Here is a 25,431-nt window from a genome sequence, read left to right as displayed (position 1 = left end):
AGTGCTACTTCCGATTTTCTGGCAGTAAATTGGAGATAAGAGTCTAATGGACTTTCCTACCCAGGCTGGCTTCAAACCACAATCCTCAGATCTCAGCCTCCTTAGTACCTAAGATTAGGATTAGAGGTGTGAGCTACCAGTGCCTGGCTTAAACTGTTTTTCTACTTATTTCACAGACAGGAAAACTGAAGAACAAAGTCAAGAAACTTCACCAAGTTTGGAGCTGAGACATAATCTAGGTAGTCAGGGTCCTAACCCAGCTGCTTTTTTGTGTATGTGCCCGTCTTGGGGCTTGGACTCAGTGCTGGGCCTTAGTGTCCCATAGCTGTTTTACTCAAGGCTAGCACTCTACCACTTGAGCCAAAGCTCCACTTCCACCTTTTTCGTGATTAATTGGAGACGCCTGGCCAAAATCAAGGTTATTTTTTTTATTCCTAAGAAATATGCTTTTCCATTATAACAAGGCTTCCAAGCTGATCTACCACTAAAAATAAGTCTGCAGGTATAAAACAGGCCACTGCATGTACCAAATTTCTTTAAGAAGTCATATTAAAAATACATTGGGGGCTGGGAAGGTGGCTCAGTGGTAGAGCGCTTGCTTTGCGTGCATGAGGCCCTGGGTTTGATTCCTTAGCACCACATAAGCAAAAAGAAAAAAGCCGGAAGTGGCGCTGTGTCTCAAGTGGTAGAGTGCTAGCCTTGAGCTGAAGAGCTGAGGGACAGCGCCCAGGCCCAGAGTTTAGGCCTCACGACTAGACCCGCCCCCCCCCCCAAAATAATAAAAATACATTGGAATTTTCTATAATAGTAATAATCATGATGATGATGATGATGATGATGATGCCAGTCCTGGGGCTTTAACTCAGGGCCTGGGCACTGTCCTTGAGCTTCTTTTACTTAAGGCTAGCACTCTATGACTTGAGCCACAGTGCCACTTCCCATTTTTTCCATTTATGTGGTACTGAGAAATGGAACCCAGGGCTTCAGGCATGCTAAGCAAGTACTTTACCACTAAGCCACATTCTCAGCCCTCATTACCATTATTTACTGAATACTTAGATTATATGATATGGTGGTATTAAAGTGATAAGAGTGATAATGATTGACATGTATGATATCTATTGTGCATGTATAAGTCCCTTCATATATACTAACTTGTTCGATCCTCACAACAACCTTATGAGGACAAATTCTAACTACTCCTTTTTGACAGATAAGGAAACTGGAGTTAAATTGCTCACCCAGAGTTACATTGACTATGAGTGGCAGAGCTGCCTGGTTGGATTCCAGAGTCTGTAGTTATAGCTTCTCACTATCCTTTACTGTCTCTCTAGAGAAGAGTAAATAAAGGAAGGAAGGGATGCACAGGTCACTTCACCATGGCAGAATGAAGGAGAATGGTGACTTGAGATGTGGAAAACTCAGGATCTGTTCTTTCCACTTGAAAAAGAACCTAAACGTGGGCAGTGTTTACTCTGTTACTAAAAGCATGTATTACCCAGAACCAGCCATCCTCACACCCATCCCAGCATGAAGCATCTGAAGATAGCCCAGTTTCTGAAAGTGTTGCCTGCATAAGCCAATAAATTTATGCCAGCTATCAGCAAAACCAAGTCTCCTCCATCAGTAGCTCTTTTTCTAAAACATGGTTGTTTCTTTTTAAAGTGAAAGCAAACATTTCTAAACCCAGCATTTATGTCAGAATTTCCAAGCTTTTGAGTATAAGTTAGACATCAGAGGAAGTATTATCTACCCCTTCATAGCTGATGAAACCTAAGTAACAGAAGGCCAAATGTCAGAGCTAGCAGCCAAGCTTCTGAAAAAGGGAACACTGTACTGAGAGATAGAATGACATAGTGGCTAAATGTGTGTCTGCAGTCAAACAGACCTGAGTCAGAATCCTAGTTCAGTCACTTCATGTTCATCACAATTGCAAAATATGGCTCACAAAAATATGTCCAGTAGGGTTGTTATGGACGACACAGAACTAGAGGGAATCAGGGGAAAAACATACACCAGCGGGACCCATCAGCTGCACTGGACATTGACCAAAAAGAACTAAGCAACACAATGGCAATGATGGGAGGAAGGGAACAAGTGGGAAAGATGGCGAGGGAACAGCTGATGCTATGCAAAACAGAAGAAATGTACATATCACCCAATGTGGAAGAAATAACTGTATTGCAAAGCTCGTAGAACTCATAAATGTTATAGAACAGGATAGACAATTTGCTCCATGAAAGTTAGAATGTGTTTGTGACTTTAACTAAGCATCACTATCCCACAATACTGTGAAATTTGGGGAATTATGTACCCACTTAATCACAATAAAAATTTTGGGAAAAAAATGACTGTGAATAGAATTGTGAGTAGAAGAAAAACATTTCATGAGTGTGAGTGCCAACCTTTTGATTCAGTACCAACTTTTTATCCTAACAGATTGGTAAAATTATCTATTTCTATCTTAGGCAGGAGAGCACATGGACCGCCTCCACTAACGGTGCTCTACTCTTTCTCTCTGCAGTGACAGGACAGAGGGAACGCTGGCTAAGGACATTGGTTCTGAGACTGGTAATTTAGCTAGTCAACTTACTGTGTAATCTCCTGTGGCTCATTTTAGGTTCTAATATTATTTCTCAGAAATGAGGACAATCCATCTTATAGTCTCACTATAAGGAATAAACTAGTCCATATGTGGAAAATGAACAGAACACACAGTCTGGAAAATAGTATATTCACAGCAAGAACAAGGAAATCATTTTAGAACTCTACAATGTTATAGTTGCAGGGTCTTTGGGAAACATTCTTAGTCCAACTCGCTCTTTTATCTCATTTTGTGCTAGTCCTAGGGTTTTAACTCAGGGTCTGGGCACTGTCCCTGAGCTGCTTTGCTTAAGGCTAGTACTCTACCACCTGAGCCACAACTCTACTTCTGGCTCTCTGGTAGATAACTGGAGATAAAAATTGCAGGGACTTTCTTTCAGGGTAGCTTCCAACCTCAATCCTCAGATCTCAGCCTCCTGAGTAGCTAGGATTACAGGCGTGAGCCACTGGCGCCTGGCTTGAACATACTTTTAAGCCTCATTTTCTCTCTTTCTCTGTGTATGGTGGTCATTTTTTTTTAGATAAAGTCTCACTTTTTGCTTGGACCAACTTGGACCATGATTCTATTTTATGCTTCTCACTACAGCTGGGAAGGGAGGCATGAGCAACCATGTCAGCTTTTTTCTGTTGAGATGGGGGGTTTCATGAACTTTGTGCCAAAGCAGGGCTGGGACCATGATGCTTCCTATCCAACCACATAGCTAGAAAAAAAGGTGTGCACCATTGCACCCAGCTATTAGTTGCGATTCATTTTGGACACCTTTTGCTGAAACTGGCCTCAAACCACCATCTATCTCTGCCTCCAGAGTAACAAGGATTACCAGTGTGAGCCCACAGTCTCAGCTCAGATAGCACTTTTCTGGGAAGGAAGGTGAGTAGAGTATAATCTATGTCCTAAGAATCGATAAGCAGGAGATATATAAAAGTTTGATACTAACCCCTAGCACTAGTTAAACATTCTTTCATGAAATAATTAGTTCACCTTTACTACTTTCTAAAAATGTGATACAATGTTAAGTATCTGTTGTTTTTTTTTTTTTTACTGAATCCTCACAACATAGCACCTTTAGTACTGAGCTGTCCTTCTATATGCTGCTGCAGTTAACCTGATACTTTCCTACTCAAAGTACATACTGTACTGTCATGTGACTGTCTGCAGAAAATGACAGAGATCACAGTGGTTGTGTTTCTCATTCATTTCTCTTTCAATACTCCTGAGCATAAACAAGACAGAAATAAAACTGGCTCATTGGGACTGATAATATTCACCAAAGACAGCGGCAACAATACCTTCTATCTCACATGCTTTTCTTAAAAATGTAATCTTAATATACTTCTCATGAGGGAAGGAGGTGGAGATGTTAATGTCCCTTCCTCTTGAACCTGCCCACATGGAGTAGACTGATTTGAAGTTATTTACAAGGTTAATTGATAAAGATACCATATAAAAGATACCATATACTTCCACCTTGCTCCATTGTGGTATTTACTCACCCTTCAAACCCAGTTGCCAATGGGCTGGGCATGTGGCTTAGTGGTAGAGTGCTTGCTTATTATGCATGAAGCCTTGACTTTGATTCCTCAATACGACATACACAGAAAAAGCTGGAAAGTGGTGTTATGGATCAAGTGGTAGAGAGCTAACCTTGAGCAAAAGAAGCTCTGGGAGAGTGCCCAGGCCCTGAGTTCAAGCCCCAGGACTGGCAAACAAAAACAAAAACTCAGCATCTTTGGGGCTGGGTATCTGGCCTAGTGGTAGAATGCTTGCCTAGCATGCATGACGCCCTGGGTTCGATTCCTCAGTACCACATAAATAGAAAAAGCCAGAAAAGGCACTGTGGCTCAAGTGGTAGAGTGCTAGCCTTGAGCAAATGAAGTTCAGGGACAGTGCCCAGGCCCTAAGTTCAAGCTCTAGGACTGGCAAAAAAACAACAAAAACAAACAAATCCAGCTGCCATATATATTATAAGGAAGTTTATATTAACTAGCTCACACCTGTAATCCTAGCTACATGGGAGACTGAAATTTGAGGACCAAGCTTTGAAGCAAGCCTGTTAGAGAAATCTGTAAGACTCTTTGTTTTCTTTGTTTTGCCAGTGTTGGGACTTGAACTCAGGGCTTGGCCGCTGTCCTTGAGCTTTTTTAGCTAAAGGCTAGGACTCTACAACTTAAGCCATGCCACTTCTGGCCTTTTCTGTGTATGTGGTACAGGAATGGAACCCAGGGCTTCATGCATGCTAGGCAAGCACTCTACCACTAAGTCACATTCCCAGCCCCACCCCACCCCCTTTTTTTTTTTTTTTTTTTTTTTTGCCAGTCCTGGGGCTCTAACTCAGGGCCTGGGCACTGTCTCTGAGCTTCTCTTGCTCAAGGCTAGCACTCTATCACTTGAGCCACAGCACCACTTCCAGCTTTTCCTGTTTATGTGGTACTGTGGAATAGAACCCTGGGTATTATGCTTCATGTATGCTAGGCAAGCACTCTACCACTAAACCATGTCCCAGCCCTCTGTGAGACTATTATCTCCAATTAACTAGCAAAAAGCTGGAGGTGTAGCTCAGGTGGTAGAGCAGCAGTCTTAATCCAAAAAGCCAAGTGAAAGCTTGAGGCCCTAAACTCAAATAAACAGAAACAAAACTAAGCTGGGTGCTGGTGGCTCATGCCTGTAATCCTAGCTACTAAAGAGGCTGAGATCTGAGGATCGAGGTTCAAAGCCGACCTGGGCAGGAAAGTCCACGAGACTCTTATCTCCAATTAACAACCAGAAAACCAGAAGTGGCACTGTGGCTCAAGTGGTAGAGTACTTATTTGCCTTGAGCTGAAGACCTCAGGGACAGGGCCCAGGCCCAGAGTTCAAGCCCCACGACAGACCAAACCAAACCAAACCAAACCAAATTAACCCATGCCCCAAAATCATATAGATCAGAACCAGTTCCACTGAGGATCCCAGACAACCACATAGAGCTTATGGTCTAACAACTGATACTGAATACAAGACTGCAAGGGATTGCCTAGGCCTAACATAGAAATTGGAACATGGTAAAATAGCTGTTGAGTGTCTGAAGCAGTTGTTATTATGCCCATTTTCTTTGTTGAAGAACTAAGAGGTTAAGCCACAGGCCTTAGGCATCTAAACAGGCAAGTGTCAGTAAAATTCGGTTCTACACACATATTCAAACATTGTACTCTTTGCTCTGCCTCAGTATCTATAGTTTCATTCTAAATGCACAGTAGCCTGTTTTACAATGGGATTCCCAGCATTTAAAACACACTGACCTAACAAGACTCATTGTGTAGCTTCACCATTTCCATCACAAATAGAAACTCACAAATACCATCTCCTCAATAACCTGTTACTGACCTTAACTAAATGTCAGCCTTTCTAGTTTTTGTTGTTTGTTTTTTGCCAGTCCTGGAGCTTGAACTCAGGGCCTAGGTACTATCCCTGAGCCTCTTTGTGCTCAAGAATAGCACTCAACCACAGCACCACTTCTGGATTTTTCAGAATAGTTTACTAGAGAGAAGAGTCTCACAGACTTACAGTTTATAGTCAATCCAATTTTAATAAATGCTGGGGGCTAGGTACTGGTAGCTCAGGCCTGTGAACCTAGCTACTCAAGAAACTGAGATCTGCGGATCCAGTCCAAGATCTGAGGATCACAGTTTGAAGCCAGCTAGAATAGAAAAGTCCCTGAGATCCAATTAATTAGCAAAAAGCCAAATGTGGAGGTGTGTGACTAAAGTGGTAGAGCACCAGCTTTGAGGGGGGAAGAGCCATGCAAGAAGCCCTCAGTATCAACACACATATACACACACAGACTAGAAAAGCGGTGAAGAGAAAGGTGTTCAGGTTTAGAACGAAGATAAGATGAAATTAATAGGCTGGAATGAGATGGTCATACCACCTAACTTCTTATTCACAACCAGTGATCTCTGGCTCCTAAAAAAAAAAAAAAGTTGCTCCCAACATACTAGCTGAGCCACACTAAAAATAACGTTGGTGACCCTCTAACAGACCTTCTGTTATTCATTCAGCCCTTTCTAATGCATTTCCCTGGGAAATAGGTGCTATTATCCCAGGTCCTGGAGAAGGCTCTACACGTTAAAGTGAAGAAACTTCAGACCCAAGGCAAACAAAACTAATCCATGCCCCAAAACTCCACTCCATTTCCTGGAGGGTAGGTGTGACCGTTCACGAGGGCCTACAAACTAGGTAGACGTTCCGTTTTTAAGCAAGCTTATCTTGATGTAAGGGCCATTTCTTCCCTAGGCCCAAGAATTAAAGACTTCTATTAAGTACAACTTCCCTTTCTTAACCTTCTCAGGCTCGCTACTCCCAACTTCAAAGAAATTGCCCCCCCCCCCCAAGAGCGGTTAGGGAAGATGAGAAGGAATCTGGCGAGATCTAAGAGATTAGACAGCAAGGGGTTACCCCAGACTAGGGTCCGGGATTGCTAAACATTAAGACAAGAAGAATATGGTCTGACCCTTTCCAAGCCCAACGCGTCCAAGAGAAGAGGTGACAAGGAGCAGCAAACCGAAGCCCAGCAAACAGGTGGCCCCGGGACGCAGGCACGTCTCCATGGCGGTCGGTGCGCAGGGACACCGGACTGAGCGGGACACCGGGTCGGATTCCTAGCAGAAGATCCACACGGCTCCCCACCGACGGCTCAGCCCAACCCCTTCACAGATTTTCTTTTCCTCTCCCAAACTTTAAAGGAAGTGATGTTAGACGGATGTGGGTGGCGCCTCCGGGGGTCTGGTGTGGGGCCGAGTGAGTTTAAAGGCGCCGATCACGTAGCAGGATGCTGGAATAGTTGTGGGGCGTGAGTTGCTTTCCTTTGGTGCTGGACATATGGAGAGAAATGCCCCCACCCCTACCCCCCAAAAAGATAAAAGTGAGGGCAAGGAAGAGGTTCAGTGATCCTTTGCTGATTGCTTCTGCTTGCCGGTCTCACCCCTCCCTCCGGGAACTGCTACACTTCATATTTAAAATGCAAACGATCCCCCCCCCCAGCTTTCTCAAATTCCTCTGCAAAAAGAGACTGGACGACTGGATTTCATTGTTCGTTCCTGCTCAGGTCTTGGGAGATTTGGGGGTGGGGGGGAACCGTTTGGCTGTGCCGGGCCTGGATCTTACGTTTCCTTGGTAACCGCAAAGTCTTCCACTCAGGGCTAGCGGCAAACTTCAAGAAAGCCAGACTCGGGGAGGGAGGGGGAGGAGGATCTCTGATTGCACCAGCGACGAGGTAGACCAAAGGTTCCAGGAAACACACTACTGCAGGCATGGCGAGGGTAAATCTTCCTTTGGTGGTATGCCTCTTTGTGGTGATTGAGAATGTCTTCCCAATTCCCCCCCCACACACACACACACATTCGATAATAGGTCAACATGTCCCATCTTTTCTCCTACGATTAAACAGTTATGTAGTTAATGCAATGGGGAAGAGACGTCCGAATCCAGTACACGCGCGCGCACACCGCACATCCACAAGGCCGCCCTTTGCCCCCGAGATCCAGGGCAGACACAATGGGACGCGGGCAGCCCGGAGGCCGCGCGAGCCCCGTGCACCCGCCGCCAATAGAAATATTGGGGTGCGCAGAGCAGGCTGGGCCTTGTAGTTGGGTGGCGCGCACCCGGTATAGGCCACCCCCGAGGGGGAGGCGGAGCCGCCGTGTCACGTGGGCCCCCGCTCCAGCTCCCGCCGCCGCCGCCGCCGCCGCCGCCACCGCTCCCGCCGCTGTCTTTCTCTGTCTCGGGTGAGGCAGCCATCTTGCTCTTGCCGCGTGCTGGTGTTGGAGGACCCTCCCTGTTTCAGGTGAGACCCCCGGCGGTCCCGCCGCTCCACGGCCATAGGCCGCTGCGCACGGTCTCCCCCCCACCCCACGCCCTCTTCTCTCGACACCCGCCAACCGTTCGGGCTGCCACTTCCGCCGCGGCGCGGGGAGTGGGGGCGGAGGCGGCCGGCTTGGCCTGTCGGTTACCGGCGGCGCAGCTGGGGGTCGGCACCGGAGGGAAGGTCCCCCCGCACCACCGCACCTCCGTGGAGGCGAGCCCGGGGACCCAGGCTGTGGCCCCAGCTCCGATCCTGTCCCAGGAGGCGAGGGGACCCCTCCCCCGCCGTCCCGTTCCTCCTCCTCCTTCAACCACAGCAACAATGTCAGAAGCTTTGAGCTTTATACACCCGGTCTGGGATCATCCGGTTTGATCCTTCCGGTCTACAGATTGGGAAACTGAGGTTAGCACTACAGTCTCCCCACCCACCACCACCACGTCCAAGCCCTGGGCACCGGCCGCTCGGTGGCCGCGCTCTTCACCTAGTTACGGCAGTGTTTGTTTACATCCGGCCTGCCTTTTGGAGAACCGAGCCCATCCTTGAACACCCCAGCACGCTGCCGGGGGACTGACCCGGCCGGTAAATGTGTTACACAGCTAGTGAATGGCGGTTTCAACTTCCGTTCCCACGTTCTTTCACTCTACCCCAGCTGTTCCCTCACCCCTCCGCCGGGACGGGTAACGGTGTTACCGTGTAGGAAGTATCTCCGTGAGCCGTATCCAGGGCTGGATAATCTGACCTTTCACCTTCAAAGCCACTCTGGGAAGTCGGTGATGGTAACGCCCTTAACTGAAGTGGGAGGAACACAAATCCAAAGAAGTAAAGTAACTTTGCTTTGAAGCCAGAAGTGGTAGAACCTTGGGCTTCCGGATTCCACAGCCTGTGCTTCTCTTAAGAGAAACCTCACAGAATTAAAAAAAAAATTGTGCAAAATACGATGCGTGTGAAAGTGCTCGCCGCAAGGCTTGGACTTTGGGCACCCGATATCAAGTATTGATTGACCTCCTTGATTTCCTCCTTGAGGAAAGTGCTTACATGACCTTTGGAGCCCCAAGGAACCCAATGAATTATGTAGTTTTTAGGAAATTACTTCTCCATTTGGGTCGTAAAAAAGAACTCTCTTAAGACCCTTGGCTTATTTTATTTTTTAGTGTTTTGTTGGTTTGGGGTTTTTTTTTTCAGTTCTGGGGTTTGGACTGGGCCTCAAGCTTACTTGCTAGGCAGTCACTGTACCACTTGGGCCACACCTCTAGCCCTCTCATTTTTGTTAAGTTGGGAAAGAGGTAAATTGTTTATAATTCATACCCTGCTGTTGATAGCAGATACTTGAGATGACATCATATAAAACATAAGTGACAGATACAATAAAGACTGCATAATAGGAAATTAAAACGTGATTGTTGAGGTCGACTGAAGTTGACATCTCTTATAGATTGAGTCCAAATCACTTTATTTACTATGTCTCTTAATTTACTATTTACCCCTAATTTATTAATAAAATAGCTCATTTCTTTTTTCCCTGCTGCCTTGTGCTTCTAATTTCCCTAAAATTTCTTTTCTCTGAAGTACTCCTTGGAAATAAGATTTCTCCATTCTGGTTTCTTAACCACCTGGAAATTCTATAATAGTAAATTCTTTCTTTTTTTTTTATTACATTTTTATTTACACAGTTAAATATGCTCTTGCTTTCATTTCAAACATCAGGACTCTGTTTTGACTTCCCTATTGGATCTCATGGGGAGTGTTATTTGAAAATGCATAAGAGTCCTAAAGGGTTTAGTTGTAACATTTTTCACTTGACTCCCTTTTTGCAAGAAATTCCTCAAGCACTCTATTACTTTATCTTCATGGCCACATTCTTTGAGAAAAGTCAGTATTAGACCTTTTCTGTAAATATCTGAGTATCAAAATTAAGGTTTACATCAGCAGTGTTAAGTCTGTGGCAGAGCTAAGATTGACACACGTGTAAGATTCTTTGTTTTGGATTGTACACAATTCCTCCCATAAAAGCTGCTTGAGCATTGCAGTGTAATCCTGGACAAAGACATCATAGGTTAGAATTGTCATTTGGGAACTGGACTTTAGCTTTTAAGTGAAGATATACACAGATTAATTCAGTGCCGATACAGATTGGTTAGTAATTACATAATTTTTTTCATTTTCCAAATGTAGAAGACAATGTCTTTTCGTGTGAGAAATGATGTTGCAGGAGTTAAGAGACTTGGACAGAAAAGTTTAATAACAGCTTTCCCTCCACATCTCAGTAATGACCTATTAAGCCAAGGAACAAGTCAAACAAGACTTAAATTGGCTTTTATTTGTTTATATAGTGTGGAATGTTGTTTTCCTTTGTTGGAATATCATTTGACCAGGCTAGAATTTGTAATTTTATAATGTTCTTAAAATCTTTAAAATCGAGAGCAGTTTTAAGAATCTTCCTCTGCAGTTACTTAGTATTAATGTAGTCAAACTGTATTTTTGTTAAATTGTGCAGTTAAACATTTTACCCTAAATGTAAGAATATCTTATCAGATGTGACCTAGTATATAAACACAGGGTATTTAATAAATTCTGCAGTGCTGCAGAATCACTGAATGTCTGGAAGTTTGTTTCTATTTTCCCATTATTAATAAGTCATCTGACCTTGAATAAAGGACATGACTGTTTCATATCTTAACCTTTACACAGCCTATTGTTGTTTCTTATTTGCCCAGCCTGATTTTTTTCCCCCTTTAAGAAATTTTTTTTAACAAACTTTATAGTTTGTAAGACATACAGAGTGTGATTAGGAAGAAAATGATCTACTTGAAGGGTTTTGCTAATAATATTTGGTCAGTTCTCTGCATAGAAGTCATACGGAGAAAAAACTGGTGTGATAACAGATTTCATGTTAGGTTTTACTGAATGCTGAAGAACTGAACTATATTTTAAGGGAGGAATCTTCAAATAGATGACTGACTTTTTTTTAATGGTGCTGGGGATTGAATTCAGAACTCAGGGTCTTGACCATGCTAAGCAAGCATTCCACCACTGAGCTACATCCACAGTGCTCTTTTCTGTTTGTGTTTTTAACTCCTTTGTGATATAATTAGATCTCAGGTTTATGAAAACCAGAACAGTCAGGACTTAGGATCATGATGTTAATGTATATGGAAAGTTCAGTGAGCCAGGAAGTACTGTTTACATAAACGGTTTTAAAATCTCTGGTTAAATGGTGACTTTAACAAATCTATTTTTCCCCCCCTAGATTTATCAACAGCATGAATCAAGAAAAGTTAGCCAAACTTCAGGCTCAGGTCCGGATAGGGGGCAAGGTGAGTGTGGTATAAGAAAACTTGACAGGAGAATGTATGATTATCAGGTAGTATTAGTATTTTGGATTTGTGGTCATTGAAAGTATAAAAATCTTTTCAATAATTAAGAACCAACCACATTCCAATTTGAAAATAATCTGTCTCGATCTAAATATAACAAGAACCTTACTCTCAGTGGTACAGTAGCAATGGCCACCATTGAATCCTGACAACATATTCTGTGACATGAACAAATTACCCATTTTTGCTGAGCTTCCACTTTTCATCTGTAAAATAGAAATAATTCTAAAAGATGCTTCTAAACACTGGAGTAATTATTATGAAATATCAAACATGGTTTCTGGCCCTGGGAAGATGTTTAATAAGTGCTAGCTATGATTTATTCATCTCCAGGGCATGCCAGGTGCTAGGGTTACCTTGTCTTAACTGCATGATCCTATAGTGCAGATAGGTTTACAGGAAGTGTAGTGATGTTTGAGCTAATGTTATAGTTTATTAATGTCCCCACAAGTTCCTACCCATTTTCTATGTTGGTGAGTATGAACATGAGCTGGGCACTAGGGGCTCACTCCTGTAATACCAGCTCCTCAGGAGGCTGAGCTCTGAGGATTGTGGTTTGAAACCAGCCCAGGCAGGAAAGTCCATGAGACTTATCTCTAATTAACCAGAATACCAGAAGTGAAGCTGTGGTTCAAAGTGGTAGAGCACTACCCTTGAGCAAAAGAGCTCAGGGACAGTACTCAGGCCCTAACACAAAAAAAGCAACAGGCCAAGTGCCAGTGACTCACTTCTGTAATCCTAGCTAGTCAGGAGGCTGAGATCTGAGGATCACAGTTCAAAGCCAGCCTAGGCAGGAAAGTCTGTGATACTCTTATCTCCAACAAACCACTCAGAAAACTGGAAGTGGTGCTGTGGCTTAAGTGGTAGATAGCTGGCTTTGAGCTGAAGAGCTAAGGACAGCGCCTAGGCCCAGCATTCAAGCCCCACAACCCCAACCAAAAAAAGGCAACAGAGGGCTGGGAAGGTGGCTCAGTGGTAGAGTGCTTGCCTTGCATACCTGAGGCCCTGGGTTCAATTCCTCAGCACCATATAAGAAAAAAGCCGGAAGTGGCGCTGTGGCTCAAGTGGTAGAGTGCTAGCCTTGAGCTGAAGAGCTGAGGGACAGCCCCCAAGCCCAGAGTTCAGGCCCTACGACCAGACCCCCCCCCCCAAAAAAAAAAAAAAAAGGCAACAGAAAAACACTTAGACAAGTGAAAAGGTTCATAAGATAGGATAAAAAGAGGATTGTCGGGGTAGGGAATGTGGTTTAGTGGTAGAGTGCTTGCTTAGCATGCATGAAGCCCTGGGTTCCATTCCTCAGTACCACACAAACAGAAAAAGCCAGAAGTGTCACTGTGGCTCAAACAGTAGAATGCTAGCCTTGCTCAGGGATGGAACCTAGGCCCTGAGTTCATGCCCCTGAACTGGCAAAACAAAAAAGAGGATTGTCGCTTGTTCACATGCCAAAGCACAGGGTGCTGAAATATATGGTATTTAATGGAAGGGCTTGCTTTAGTTTGGTACAACTAGAGTTTTAGAGTTTGTTTTTGTGTGTGTGTGAGTCCTAGGGCTTGAACTCAGGACCTGGTGCTATCCTTGTGCTTTTGTGCTCAAGGCTAGCTCTCTACCACAAACAGATCTGTTGCTCCATTTTTGGTGACTAATTGGAGATAAGAGACTCACAGACTTTCTTGCCCAGGTTGTCTTTGAACTGCAATCCTTAGATTTCAGCCTCCTGAGTAGCTAGGATTTATAGGCATGAGCCACCAGCACCCGGGCAGAGTTTAGAGGTTTTAATTGATAGAGAATGTAGGAAATGAAATGACCTGGTAGTTTGTGATTCCATCACAGTTTTATATACCATACTAAGGGACTTGTGATTTTATTCTATATATAGTAGGTAGCTAATGAAGGACTTTTAAGAAGAAATGGCAGCTATTTTAGAAAGGTCATTTCTGGCAGTTTGGAAGGTAGAATGAAAGTTTAATTGGGAACAATTTAGGGTCTATTGCTGTGCTATATGGGGCACAAATTTAGGAGTTGAAATTGGTATGGCTTAATGATTGATGGGAGATGAAGGCTGAGAGAAAACTGAGGTGACCCCTAAGCTTCTGTTTTTAAGAAAGTGGGTAGCCATGTGCCGATGGCTCACACCTGTAATCCTAGCTACTCAGGAGGCTGAGATCTGAGGCTCACAGTTCAAAGCCGGCCTGGGCAAGAAAGTCTTATCTCCAATTACCCACCAGAAAACCAGAAGTGGTGCTGTGGTTCAAGTAGTAGCGCACTCACCTTGAGCTGCAGGGCTCAGGGACCATGCCCAGGCCCAGAGTTCAAGTCCCACCACCATTAAAAAAAAAAATTCAACTGAGCTATCTTTGAATCAGGAATGCCTCACAATAAATTACCATCCATCTATCTAAGTAGTGATCCTTCAGCTGCTGGAGGTCCTCACAGTGCCTGTATTCAGAGCTCTTTTCTCCCATTTGAGCTGCTGAGACTATAGCCCAAGTTTCCTTTCTGTAAGGTCTAGTCCCTGAGGCCACTACAGGAGCTACTCAGAGACTGAAACCCCTATCCTACATCCTCATGCCTTCTGCTTCAGAAAAATTTAACCCTCAAAATTTAGACTGCTTTTGGTAGTATTTTAGGTCTATTCTCAGTTACATTTTTTTAAACTGGTTTAGGAATTTAATGCATTTTGAATATTCTTTTCAGTGAAAAATTACTTAGAGTTCCAAAGTGTCAATATAGAAATGAACTTTTCCTATGTTTTTTTTTTTTTTTGTTTTTTTTTTTTTGCCAGTGATGGGACTTGAACTCTGGACTTGGGCACTGTCCCTACTCTGGACTTGGGCACTGTCCCTACGCTTTTATTCTTTTTTTTTTTTTTTGGTCCGGTTGTGGGGCCTGAACTTTGGGCCTGGGCGCTGCCCCTCAGCTCTTCAGCTCAAGGCTAGCACTCTACCACTTAAGCCACAGCGCCACTTCCAGCTTTTTTTTTTTCTGTTTATGTGGTGCTGAGGAATTGAACCCAGGGCCTCATGCATGCAAGGCAAGCGCTCTACCACTGAGCCAACTTCCCAGCCCTACACTTTTATTCTTAAGGCTAGTGCTCTACCACTTGAGCCACAGCTCTACTTTTGGCTTTGTGTATTTAATTGGAAATAAGAATTTCATTGACTTTTCCTGCTCAAGCTGACTTTGAACCACAACACTCAGATCTCAGCCTCCTGAATAGCTATAGGTGTGAGCCACTGGCACTGGCAACTTTTCCTAGCTTAATAAATAATATAAGTTTCATCCTGTTTGTTCAGGCCAAAATCCTAAGCATCATCCTAGAGTCTTCTCTTCCACATGTTCTACATCTAATCCATCAGAAATGTTGTCTCTGTGACAGTCTGACTCTCACTGTCTCTCCTGCCACACTGCTATCTCTCCCCTGGACTGTTGCAGGAATATTCTGACTGCTGTCATTATAGTATCATTGTAGTCCTTTATCTACACAGCAGTCTTAGTCATAAATACATAAATCAGATCAAGTCATTCCGATGCCTAGCACCATTGAATGTCTTCCCGTTGCAATTAGAATACAATCCAATTTCTGCCCATTGTATTCTAGGCTACTGCATCAGGCCCTTGCCTATCTTTCTGATTTTATTTTTCTCTTCTTATTGTTTGCTCTGCTCTAGTCATATTGGCTCACTTTCTCTAGTCTTGTGTCATTTTGCTTGGACCACTCTTCCCTTAGTTGTGGGTCTCAATTCATGTCACTTTTTCAGAGGATATTTGCCTAGACATTTTAATAAAGTAACTATGCTTTGTTGCCACCCAGGCACTCTTAGTTACCATGGTCTATTTTTGTTTTTTCATAGCCTTTTTCTGGTTGAAATGATCTAACTTGTTTGTGTATTTATTGACCTTACTTTGTTACTATAGGTTAAGAACTTAAAGTAAAAACTTGATATTTCTTTATTCCTAGATTCTCAAATTACAGAATGCTTATATAATAGCAATTTAATCCTTAGTATATTATAATTCTTAACAGTTTAGCTGGGGGGAGGGGGCGTCTGGGATTGTGGCTTAGTGGTAAAGTGCTTGCCTAGCATGGATGAAGCCCTGGGTCCGATTCCTCAGTACCACATAAACAGAAAAGGCCAGAAGTGGCACTGTGGCTCAAGTGATAGAGTGCTATCCTTGAGAAAAAGAAGCTCACAGACAGTCCCAGGCCCTGAGTTCAAGCCCAGGACCAGCAAAAAAAAAAAAAAAAAAAAGTTATACAGGCCTCTGACTGTATTGGCAAAGATTGGTAAGGATTTTAGGAAAAAATTTCTTATTATGTTTCAACATTGTTATAAAGTACACTAAGTTATTCTGAAGTTATGAAATACATTTTATTAGCAAACAGTATTTTGAGACATAATATATAAGAAAAAGAATAAGAACGGGCAAGATCTGGTCTTAAAATCTGGTATTGCCGGGCGCTGGTGGCTCACGCCTGTAATCCTAGCTACTCAGGAGGCTGAGATCTGAGGATCACAGTTCAAAGCCAGCCCAGGCAGGAAAGACCGTGAGACTCCTATCTCCAATAAACCACCATAAAAAAAAAAAAATGGAAGTGGTTCAAGTGGTAGAGCATTCGCCTTGAGCTGAAGAGCTGAGGGACAGCACCCAAGCCCAGAGTTCAAGCCGCATAACCGACCAAAAAAAAAAAAAATCTGGTATAGGCTAACAGACAACTCTGAACAGTCTAATTATTACTACTATTACTATTAGTAATATTAATTATTAGTAGTATTATTGCTAGTAATTATTTAGTTTTTTACTAATTATTATTATTTCTATTAGGTTCTTTTTTTTTAGTAATTATTACTATTTAGTTCCTTTCTTTAAATGTGAGTTTTAAGATTATAGTGGATAGAAAAATATAATTGCTATTGTCAGGTGTGAGGTGTGCTAACATCTGATTTATTTTCAGGGTACAGCTCGCAGAAAGAAGAAGGTGGTACATAGGACAGCTACAGCTGATGACAAAAAGCTTCAGAGTTCTCTAAAAAAACTGGCTGTGAATAATATAGCTGGTATTGAAGAGGTATGATCACTTTGAAACTTAATATTATGGGCAGATAGCACACGTTATTGTCTACGTTTCAAAAGTAAAATATCAGCTGGAAAGACATCTGTGACTCAGATGTTTTTGAAAGACAAGCTGTTGATTTTGCATGAAATCAAATGATTTTAGTAAATAATGATTTTTATATTTTTCAGACCTAGTTATTTGCACATAATAAAACTAATCTTGAATTTTAATGTAAAATAAGGTTGTTTTTCTTTCCCTTTTTCTTTTTATGCCAGTAACAGGACTTGAATTTAGGGCCTTCAGCTCTCTCACTCAGTTTTCTTTTGTTTTTTTTTTTTTGTTTGTTTGTTTGTTTTTGGGGGGGTCCGGTCATGGGGCCTGAACTCTGGGCCTGGGCGCTGTCCCTCAGCTCTTCAGCTCAAGGCTAGCGCTCTACCACTTGAGCCACGGCACCACTTCCGGCTTTTTTTCTTTTTGCTTATGTGGTGCTGAGGAAGCGAACCCAGGGCCTCAGGCATGCAAGGCAAACGCTCTACCACTGAGCCACCTTCCCAGCCCAAGATAAGAGTCTTGCTAGGTATCTTAGATCAGGCTAGCCTCCTACATCAGAAATAATATAGAAATGAGTAATAGCAGAATTAATTTTTCTGTTTTCATACTTCTTTTAGTCTTACTTTTTTTTTTTTTTTACTTTTTTTATTGTCAAGGTGATTTACAGAGGGGTTACAGTTACATAAGTAATGTAATAATTTTTTTTTTAATGTGTGTGCCAACACAGGGGCTTAAACTCTGAGCTTCAGCTCAGGACTGGCACTGTACCATTGCCTGCTCCTTGCTGGTTAATTGAAGATAAGAATCTCTCAGATTTTTCTGTCTAGATTGTTTTTCAGTCATCATTTTCAGCTCTCAGCTGCCTGAGTAGCTCAGATTATAGGTGTGAGTCACTGGCATCTGGATCTGAATTGATTTTTGACACTAAAAAAATCATCTTCTGTTACTCAGGAGGTGGAGATCTGAGGATTTCGGTTCAAAGCCAGTCCAGGCCGGAAAGTCCCTGAGACTCATCTCCAATTAACCACCAGAAAACCAGAAGTGGCACTGTGGCAGAGTAGTAGAGCACTCACCTTGAGCTGAAGAGCTCAGGGACAGCATCTAGGCCGAGTTCAAGCCCCACCGCTGACCAAAAGAAAAGTGCCATCACATATAAGGAGTAGCAATAAAACTTGATTTTAAGACATCTATTAATTCTCAAAACTATAAGTAGCTTGCTTAGTTGAGATTCGGTGTTTTTTTTCTTTTTTGTCCGTCATAGGGTTTTTGAGGGGTTAATTGGAGATAAGAGTTTCGTGGACTTTCCTGCCTAGGCTGGCTCTTAACCGCGATCCTCAACTCTTAGCCTCCTGAGTAGCTAGGTTTATAGGCTTGAGCCACAGGCACCCAGCGATTTTTGTTTTGTTTTGTTTTTAAATCACATAATTTGTAGTGATGCATACTGTAATCCTAGCATCAGGAGGATTGAGAGTTCAAGAACAGCCTGGGCTATATAAGGAGTTCAAGACCAGCCTTCAACAAGCAAAAGACTGGGAATGTAGTTTAATCACTAATAAAAAGCCAGAAGAGGAGCTGTGTCTCAAGTGGTAGAGCAGCAGCCTTGAGCACTCAAGCCCTGAATTCAAGCTCACATAAGACAAATAATTTCTTTGGTACACTGTAGGCACAATTTGTCTCAAGTATTGGAATTTGAGACATTTTTACTTACAGACTTTAAAATCACAACAGATTTGAAATCTGTCCCTCAAGTAAGATGCTACACCACCAAGTGATAATTGTACTGATTTTGTTTGATAGTGTAAATTGAGTAGGAAAATGGGTAATATCATTATGAAGCTAGTTTTTGGTAGATAATTCAGTTTAAATATATATATTTATATATATATGAACTTCTTTCTTATAGAAGTCTGAATTTGAAGTGTAGATTCTACAATACAATTTATAGTTTGACCATCCTAATAAATTGTTCATCTGAACCATTAAATTCTATTACTAGGATCTTTCTCCACCCATATACATTACTTAACTAATTGCTACTTTGAGACTCCATGACTATTAAGGAGAAAACCATAATTGTGTAAATAGCTTTTTAAGAGATACTGGTTGTTTTTGTTTTTTTCTGTTTTTTGGGTCCGGTTGTGGAGCCTGAACTCTGGGCCTGGGCGCTGTCCCTCAGCTTTTCAGCTCAAGACTAGCACTCTACCACTTGAGCCACAGTGCCACTTCCGGCTTTTTTCTTTTTGCTTATGTGATGCTGAGGAATCGAACCCAGGGCCTCATGCATGCAAGGCAAGTGCTCTACCATTGAGCCACCTTCCAGCCCTTACTGTTTTGTTTTTTGTTTTGTTTTTTTGCTCACTTGTGGGGCCTGAACTTTGGGCCTGAGCACTGTCCCTCAGCTCTTCAGCTCAAGGCTAGCACTCTACCACTTGAGCCACAGCGCCACTTCTGGCTTTTTTTGCTTATGTGGTGCTGAGGAATTGAACCCAGGGCCTCATGCATGCAAGGCAAGCACTCTACCACTGAGCCACCTTTCCAGCCCAAAGATACTGTTTTAAGCTGGGCACTGGTGACTCACACCTGTAATCCTAGCTATTCAGGAGGCTGAGATCTGAGGATCTCAGTTCAAAGTCAACTAAGCAGGAAAGTCTGTGAGATTATTTTTCTTTTTTTTTTGTCGGTTGTGGGGCTTGAACTTTGGGCCTGGGCACTGTCCCTCAGCTCTTCAGCTCAAGGATAGCACTGTACCACTTGAGCCACAACACTACTTCCAGTTTTCTGGTGGCTAATTGGAGATAAAGAGTCTTAAGGACAGGGCTGGGAAGGTGACTCAGTGGGAGAGCGCTTGCCTTGCATGCATGAGGCCCTGGGTTCAATTCCTCAGCACCACATAAACAGAAAAGCCCGGAAGTGGCACTGTGACTCATGTGGTAGAGCAGTAGCCTTGAGCTGAAGAGCTGAGGGACAGGGCCTAGGAGACAACAAAACAAAAATAAAACTATCCTTTTGGGGCTGGGAAGGTGACTCAGTGGTAGAGTGCTTGCCTTGCATGCCTGAGGCCCTGCGTTCGATTCCCCAGCACCACATAAGCAAAAAGAAAAAAGCCAGAAGTGGCGCTGTGGCTCAAGTGGTAGAGCGCTAGCCTTGAGCTGAAGAGCTGAGGGACAGCGCCCAGGCCCAGAGTTCAGGCCCCATGACCGGACCCCCAAAAAAAAAAAAAAAAAAAAGAGTCTTAAGGACTTTCCTGCCTGGGCTGGCATTGAACCATGATCCTCAGATCTTAGGATTATAGGCATGAGCCACTGGCGCCCAGCTTCTATGAGATTCTTTTTTTTTTTTTTTTTTTTTTTTTTTTGTCGGTCGTGGGGCTTGAACTCTGGGCCTGGGCACTGTCCCTCAGCTTGTCAGCTCAAGGCGAGCGCTCTACCACTTGAGCTACAGCGCCACTTCCGCTTTTCTGGTGGTTTATTGGAGATAGGAGTCTCACGGTCTTTCCTGCCCGGGCTGGCTTTGAACCGCGATCCTCAGATCTCAGCCTCCTGAGTAGCTAGGATTACAGGCGTGAGCCACCAGCGCCCGGCTTTTCTATGAGATTCTTATTTCCAATTAATCACCAGAAAACCAGAAGTGGCTCTGTGGCTCAAAGTAGTAGAGCACTAGCTTTCAGTGAAAAAGCTTAGTGAGAGTGAATGGCTAGTCCCTGAGTTCAAGCCCCACAAGTGACAGAAGAAAAAGAAAAAAAGATTCATTTTAGTTATTAGTTCAGCTATACTTAGCATGTGAAATATATTTTTTTTAATTTGTGATTTTACAGGTGAACATGATTAAAGATGATGGGACAGTTATTCATTTCAACAACCCCAAAGTCCAAGCTTCCCTCTCTGCTAACACCTTTGCAATTACTGGTCATGCAGAAGCTAAACCAATCACAGAAATGCTTCCTGGAATATTAAGTCAGCTCGGGGCTGACAGCTTAACAAGTCTCAGAAAGTTAGCAGAACAGTTCCCACGGCAAGGTAAGTATTGTAATTTAGTACCCTTTTTCTTCCCCACTTTAATTAAAGAACTTGATAACTTAAAAGATGTCCAGTCCTTTTTTATTTTTTCTAAATAGTGCTGGGATGTGCTCTACCAGTGCCCAACCAAAAGGGAATATGTAATTATTTTACATAAATTGTATGCTTCATAAATTTCCGAGATAATTTTAGTCTTGATATCAAATATATATTTTGCCCCTGGAAATCACAGACTCATATTTCAGTGTTCATGCTGTATTAAAAATAAATGGAAAAAAAAAGAAAAAAAAGTTAAAACTAAAAATAAATGGAAAAAATCATGAATTAATTTATTTGGCTAATATGAACAAACTATAATAATATATTTTTATTTTAGTTTATCTAGATGATTCCACTTTGCATATAACATTTACCTTTGTATTGTATTTACCCCTATATTTTGTGTTTATCTAAGTTAAAGAGATTTTTTTTTGGTTTTTGGTTTTTTTTCCAGTCATGGGGCCTGAACTCTGGGCCTGGGTGCTCTTCAGCTCACGGCTAGTGCTCTGCCACTTGAGCCATAGCACCACTTCCAGTTTTCTGGTGGTTAATTGGAGATAAGCGTCTCACAGACTTTAATGCCCAGGCTGGCTTTGAATTGCATTTCTGAGATCTCAGCCTCCTGAGTAGCTAGGATTACAGGTGTGAGCCACTGGCACCCGGCTTAAAGTTTTTTTTTTGTTTGTTTGGCTTTTTTGGGGGGTCTTGTGGGGTCTGAACTCTGGGCCTGGGCACTGTTCCTCAGCTCTTCAGCTCAAGGCTAGTGCTCTACCACTTGAGCCACAGCGCCACTTCCAGCTTTTTTCTTTTTTTGCTTATGTGGTGCTGAGGAATCAAACCCAGGGCCTCATGCATGCAAGGCAAGAGTTCTGCCACTGAGCCACCTTCCCAGCCCCCGGCTTAACGTTTTATTGATTTTAATATTACTTAAGAAAAACAAAAATGATTTTAGATTGACCAGTAGTTAGATTTTTCTGATCAGCTATATGACATTTAGATAAGAATTAAAGGACAAATTACATGTGTTCTGTAATGGTCTTCATTTTCCATGACTATTGTTAAAACAAACTTTTTGTAGTGTTGGATAGCAAAACACCAAAACCAGAAGACATCGATGAAGAGGATGATGATGTTCCAGGTAAAGCACATTCCTTATTCTTTCTCTCTCTCTTTTTTTTTTAGTTAAGCAAAAAATTTAACTAAAAGGCAAATAAAAAAGAAACGACAGCTTTAACAGAATTATGAAGAATTTTGTGTTTCTTTCATAATACACACTGGTCAAACATATTCTTGACATAAAGAGTTGTCATCCAGTAATGTAACAATATATATCCTGTATTAACATTGTTACATGTTTTTACAATATAACATTTACAGACTCTCTCTTTCTGTGTGTGTGTGTGTGTGTGTGTGTGTGTGTGTGTGTGTGTGTGTGTGTGTGTGTGTGTGTGTGTGTGTGTGTGTGTGTGTGTGTATCTGTATTTCATATACAACTATACAGGAAAAAATGTTGAATTAATTTAATGAATCTTAATCATTTCTTGTTAAAAAAGTAATTTATATCAACAACTGAGATTTCTTTAGTCTTAGGTTTTGGGTTTTTTTTTTAAAGTTTTGTACCAATCCTGGGGCTTGAACCAAGGACTGGATGCTGTCCCTGAGCTTATGTACTCAAAGCTAGTGCTCTACCATTTGAGCCATAGTTCTACTTCTGGCTTTTGGGTGGCTAATTGGAGATAAGTCTCATGGACTTTCCCACCTGGGCTGGCTTCAAACCATTATTTCTTAGATCTCAGCTTCCTTAGTAGCTAAGATTACAGGCATGAACCACTGGCACCTGGCTTAGTCTTAAGACTTTTTTTCATATTTTTTTATTGTGAAAATACTGTACAGAGGGGTTATAATTACATGGGCAAGATAATGAATACATTTCTTATCAAGCATTGTAGCCTCCTCCTTTGTTTCCCCTTCCCATCACTTCCCATCCTCCCCCTGTTAAGACTTTTTTTTTTAACATCCTTTTAATCTCATTTCACTTCCTATATGATAACTTTTAGGATTTTGTTGATTGTGAGTTTTTAATTTGATTTACAATGTTATGGATAGGATCTAATGAAAAGGATAAAATCCTCTCACTTAGAACTTAGAATCAGCAATTGTCACATAAGGCTTTATTGCTTGTATTTGTTAAATTGAAATCACTGTCATTAAAAATATGCAGTTATTTAGAAAATTATAAATTGACATATGAATTATAAATTGACATGAGAATGGGATTTGCCATAGTTTGCTTAAATTTTAAAAATGATAAACATTTCTAAGACTATTGTTTTAAATTAAGCAGATAAATGAGTCAATATTAGTAAAATGCTACCAGTTCATTTTTGCCTTGTTCTAATTTGGCTAATCTTAGTTGTAATAATTTTGCTTTTATTGAGGTTAAAAGTTAGATATTCCATTTACTTTTTTCTTTTTGTTTGAATCATTTACTTTTTTTCTTTCTTTTTTGCCAGATCTTGTAGAAAATTTTGATGAAGCATCAAAGAATGAAGCAAACTAAAATCTTTTCTGGTTTTTGGAAGCTGGCATGGACTAGATTTAACAAATCAGCTATGTGGTTCCAAAGTTTCACAGACATGGAGAGCATCACATTACTAGTACAGTAATATAAATATTTTGTATATTAACAATGCTGTTTATTCAGCATTTTTTTTGGTCATTTGATTTTGCATTTTGCACTTCCAGGATCTATACTTTTGGTCAAAATATGAAGTAGTGGTGCAGTTTGAGGGTGTTTTGGTTTTAGATTCTTCTTTTTGTGGGGGGGTATCTTTGGTGTATGTATGTATATGTATGCGTGTGGTATGTGTGTTCACAGTGGAGAGCAAATTGGAAGACAGTTCTATTTATCCTCTCCTTCTCTAGTAGAAATAAAACAAATCTTTCCACTTGTTACCTTTTTTTCCCCCAATAATGCACAGAATTAATGAAAAAATGAGTATTTGACTTCAGATCTAAAGAGTTTTGTTTTTTATATCATTGGAGGTCTGGTTTTAATTTACTTGGTTAACTATCATAGTTTTCATGTATTTTTCTGGGTTTAAAATGTCTTGAGACATTTTTGCCATCCCTTGTAGCTGAAGTGTAACAAGTTGGGTATCTTTGGTGTGATTGCCTTAGGTTCACTCTACCTATTCAGACCCAGAAGAACTTCTTTTACTACCTTTCTTCCTGACAGGCTATTTCCCCTCTCCTTTTGGTCTTTAAATAGCCTGATCAGTCTTTGGTAATTAATATTCTTCCTCACCTTCTGCCTAGCCTGAGAGGAATGTTCTCCATTCAGAGTTAAGTGAGTGCCTAGTACCTCTTTTTGTAAGATTTTTGTTCCCTTATCTTGAGGAACAGCAACTCCATCTTCAGCTTTTTATTTCTCCTCAATGTTACCGTTTGGTAGACTTCAAACTAAAATAGCATGTGCTTTCTTTTTTTTTTTTTTAAGCATGTGCTTGCCATAAAACATTTATGCCAGCCATATCCTGTATCCTAGCTGTCCTCAGGAGCAGGTGCAAGAATGCCTCTTTTCCGGCAAAGCTGACATTTGGAATGTCCTTTTTAATGAGAAAAAAATAGGCCATAGACTCATCCTCTAGCACAAACGGGCATTCCATGACATGGTACTGGCCTCAAGAGGATTCCTTCATCACTCCTACTCTTGGCCTTGAACCTACCTCTGGGTTAGATCTTATTATTGTAACTGCTCACAACACCCTCGCATGCTTATAACAATGCTTTGAGGGGGGAGCACTATAAAACACAGTATTTATTTATTTTTTCACTTTTTAGAGGTCTTGGAGATAAGTTGCATTCATTCACTCAAGTTTCCTTCTTGCTATCTGCTAAAAGCTTGCATTTTGCATATCAGCATTAATTATATACAATATTTTAGGATAAGATTTAGAAAATCTATAATTTTTCTGGCCCATCACTATATTAACTGCAGCTTAACCTTACAGCATTCCAACTTTTGTTTCAAGGTAGATACCTTTACTTGATATTTAAAGTTCAAGACCAACAACATGAGAAATCTGTAGACATGAAGGCATCGTTCTTGTGGAGGTTTTTTTTCTTTTTCACCCAAACACCTCAAATTCTATTTTATAAATTTGTTGATTTTCCTGTTATGTTTTATTTAATATATGGACTTAATAAAATAACAGTAATAAAATAACAGTACAAAGGAGGACAGTGCTTCCTCTTGTTCTTCTCTTATTATTGTCTATAAAATTTCCTTCTTTTGTGTTTCTCCTCCACTCTCCACCCCCAATGAATTTTAGTGCAGTAATTGTTTGAAATAATATCTCATCATAATAGCTGCACATGTTCTAAATAGTTCAAAAGTCTCTTCCTCCAACTACCCCAAAGGGGGATATGTTGTATTGCAGAGAATATTAGGG

The 25,431-nt window shown here is 41.6% G+C and overlaps 2 protein-coding genes across 6 annotated transcripts in view; one reads left to right on the top strand and one right to left on the bottom strand.

Annotated features, from left to right (window-relative positions):
• The window catches only part of Txndc12 (thioredoxin domain containing 12), a 34,133-nt gene extending 26,078 nt beyond the window's left edge, over window positions 1-8,055 (bottom strand). The window contains exon 1 of one of the 2 annotated variants that reach the window (XM_069987230.1): window positions 7,745-8,055. In XM_069987230.1, coding sequence (XP_069843331.1) covers window positions 7,745-7,892 — 148 coding nt within the window. In that variant the 5' untranslated portion in view covers window positions 7,893-8,055. Of the gene's footprint in view, window positions 1-7,091; window positions 7,479-7,744 lie in introns of those variants that run through there. The other variant, XM_069987231.1, reaches the window with a different exon arrangement.
• A 257-nt stretch (window positions 8,056-8,312) lies between these two features.
• Btf3l4 (basic transcription factor 3 like 4) lies at window positions 8,313-25,218 on the top strand. 4 transcript variants are annotated; one of them, XM_069987233.1, is made up of 6 exons: window positions 8,313-8,423; window positions 11,689-11,755; window positions 16,770-16,883; window positions 20,737-20,938; window positions 22,056-22,115; window positions 23,491-25,218. In XM_069987233.1, the coding sequence occupies exons 2-6, from the start codon at window positions 11,702-11,704 to the stop codon at window positions 23,535-23,537; spliced, it is 477 nt and encodes a 158-aa protein (XP_069843334.1). In that variant the 5' UTR covers window positions 8,313-8,423; window positions 11,689-11,701; the 3' UTR covers window positions 23,538-25,218. The 4 variants fall into 4 exon arrangements, with proteins under 4 accessions (XP_069843334.1, XP_069843337.1, XP_069843335.1 ...); XM_069987234.1 differs by lacking the exon at window positions 8,313-8,423 and adding an exon at window positions 8,594-8,843; XM_069987235.1 differs by lacking the exon at window positions 8,313-8,423 and adding an exon at window positions 9,073-9,260.
• Window positions 25,219-25,431: the final 213 nt, after the last annotated feature.

Source organism: Dipodomys merriami, unplaced genomic scaffold (genome assembly GCF_024711535.1).
Source record: "Dipodomys merriami isolate MVZ:Mamm:240054 unplaced genomic scaffold, mDipMer1.0.p SCAF_34, whole genome shotgun sequence".
NCBI classification, from domain to species: domain Eukaryota; kingdom Metazoa; phylum Chordata; class Mammalia; order Rodentia; family Heteromyidae; genus Dipodomys; species Dipodomys merriami.
The sequence above is the reverse complement of the archived record's forward strand: the minus strand, read 5'-3'. Positions and strand labels throughout refer to the sequence as shown.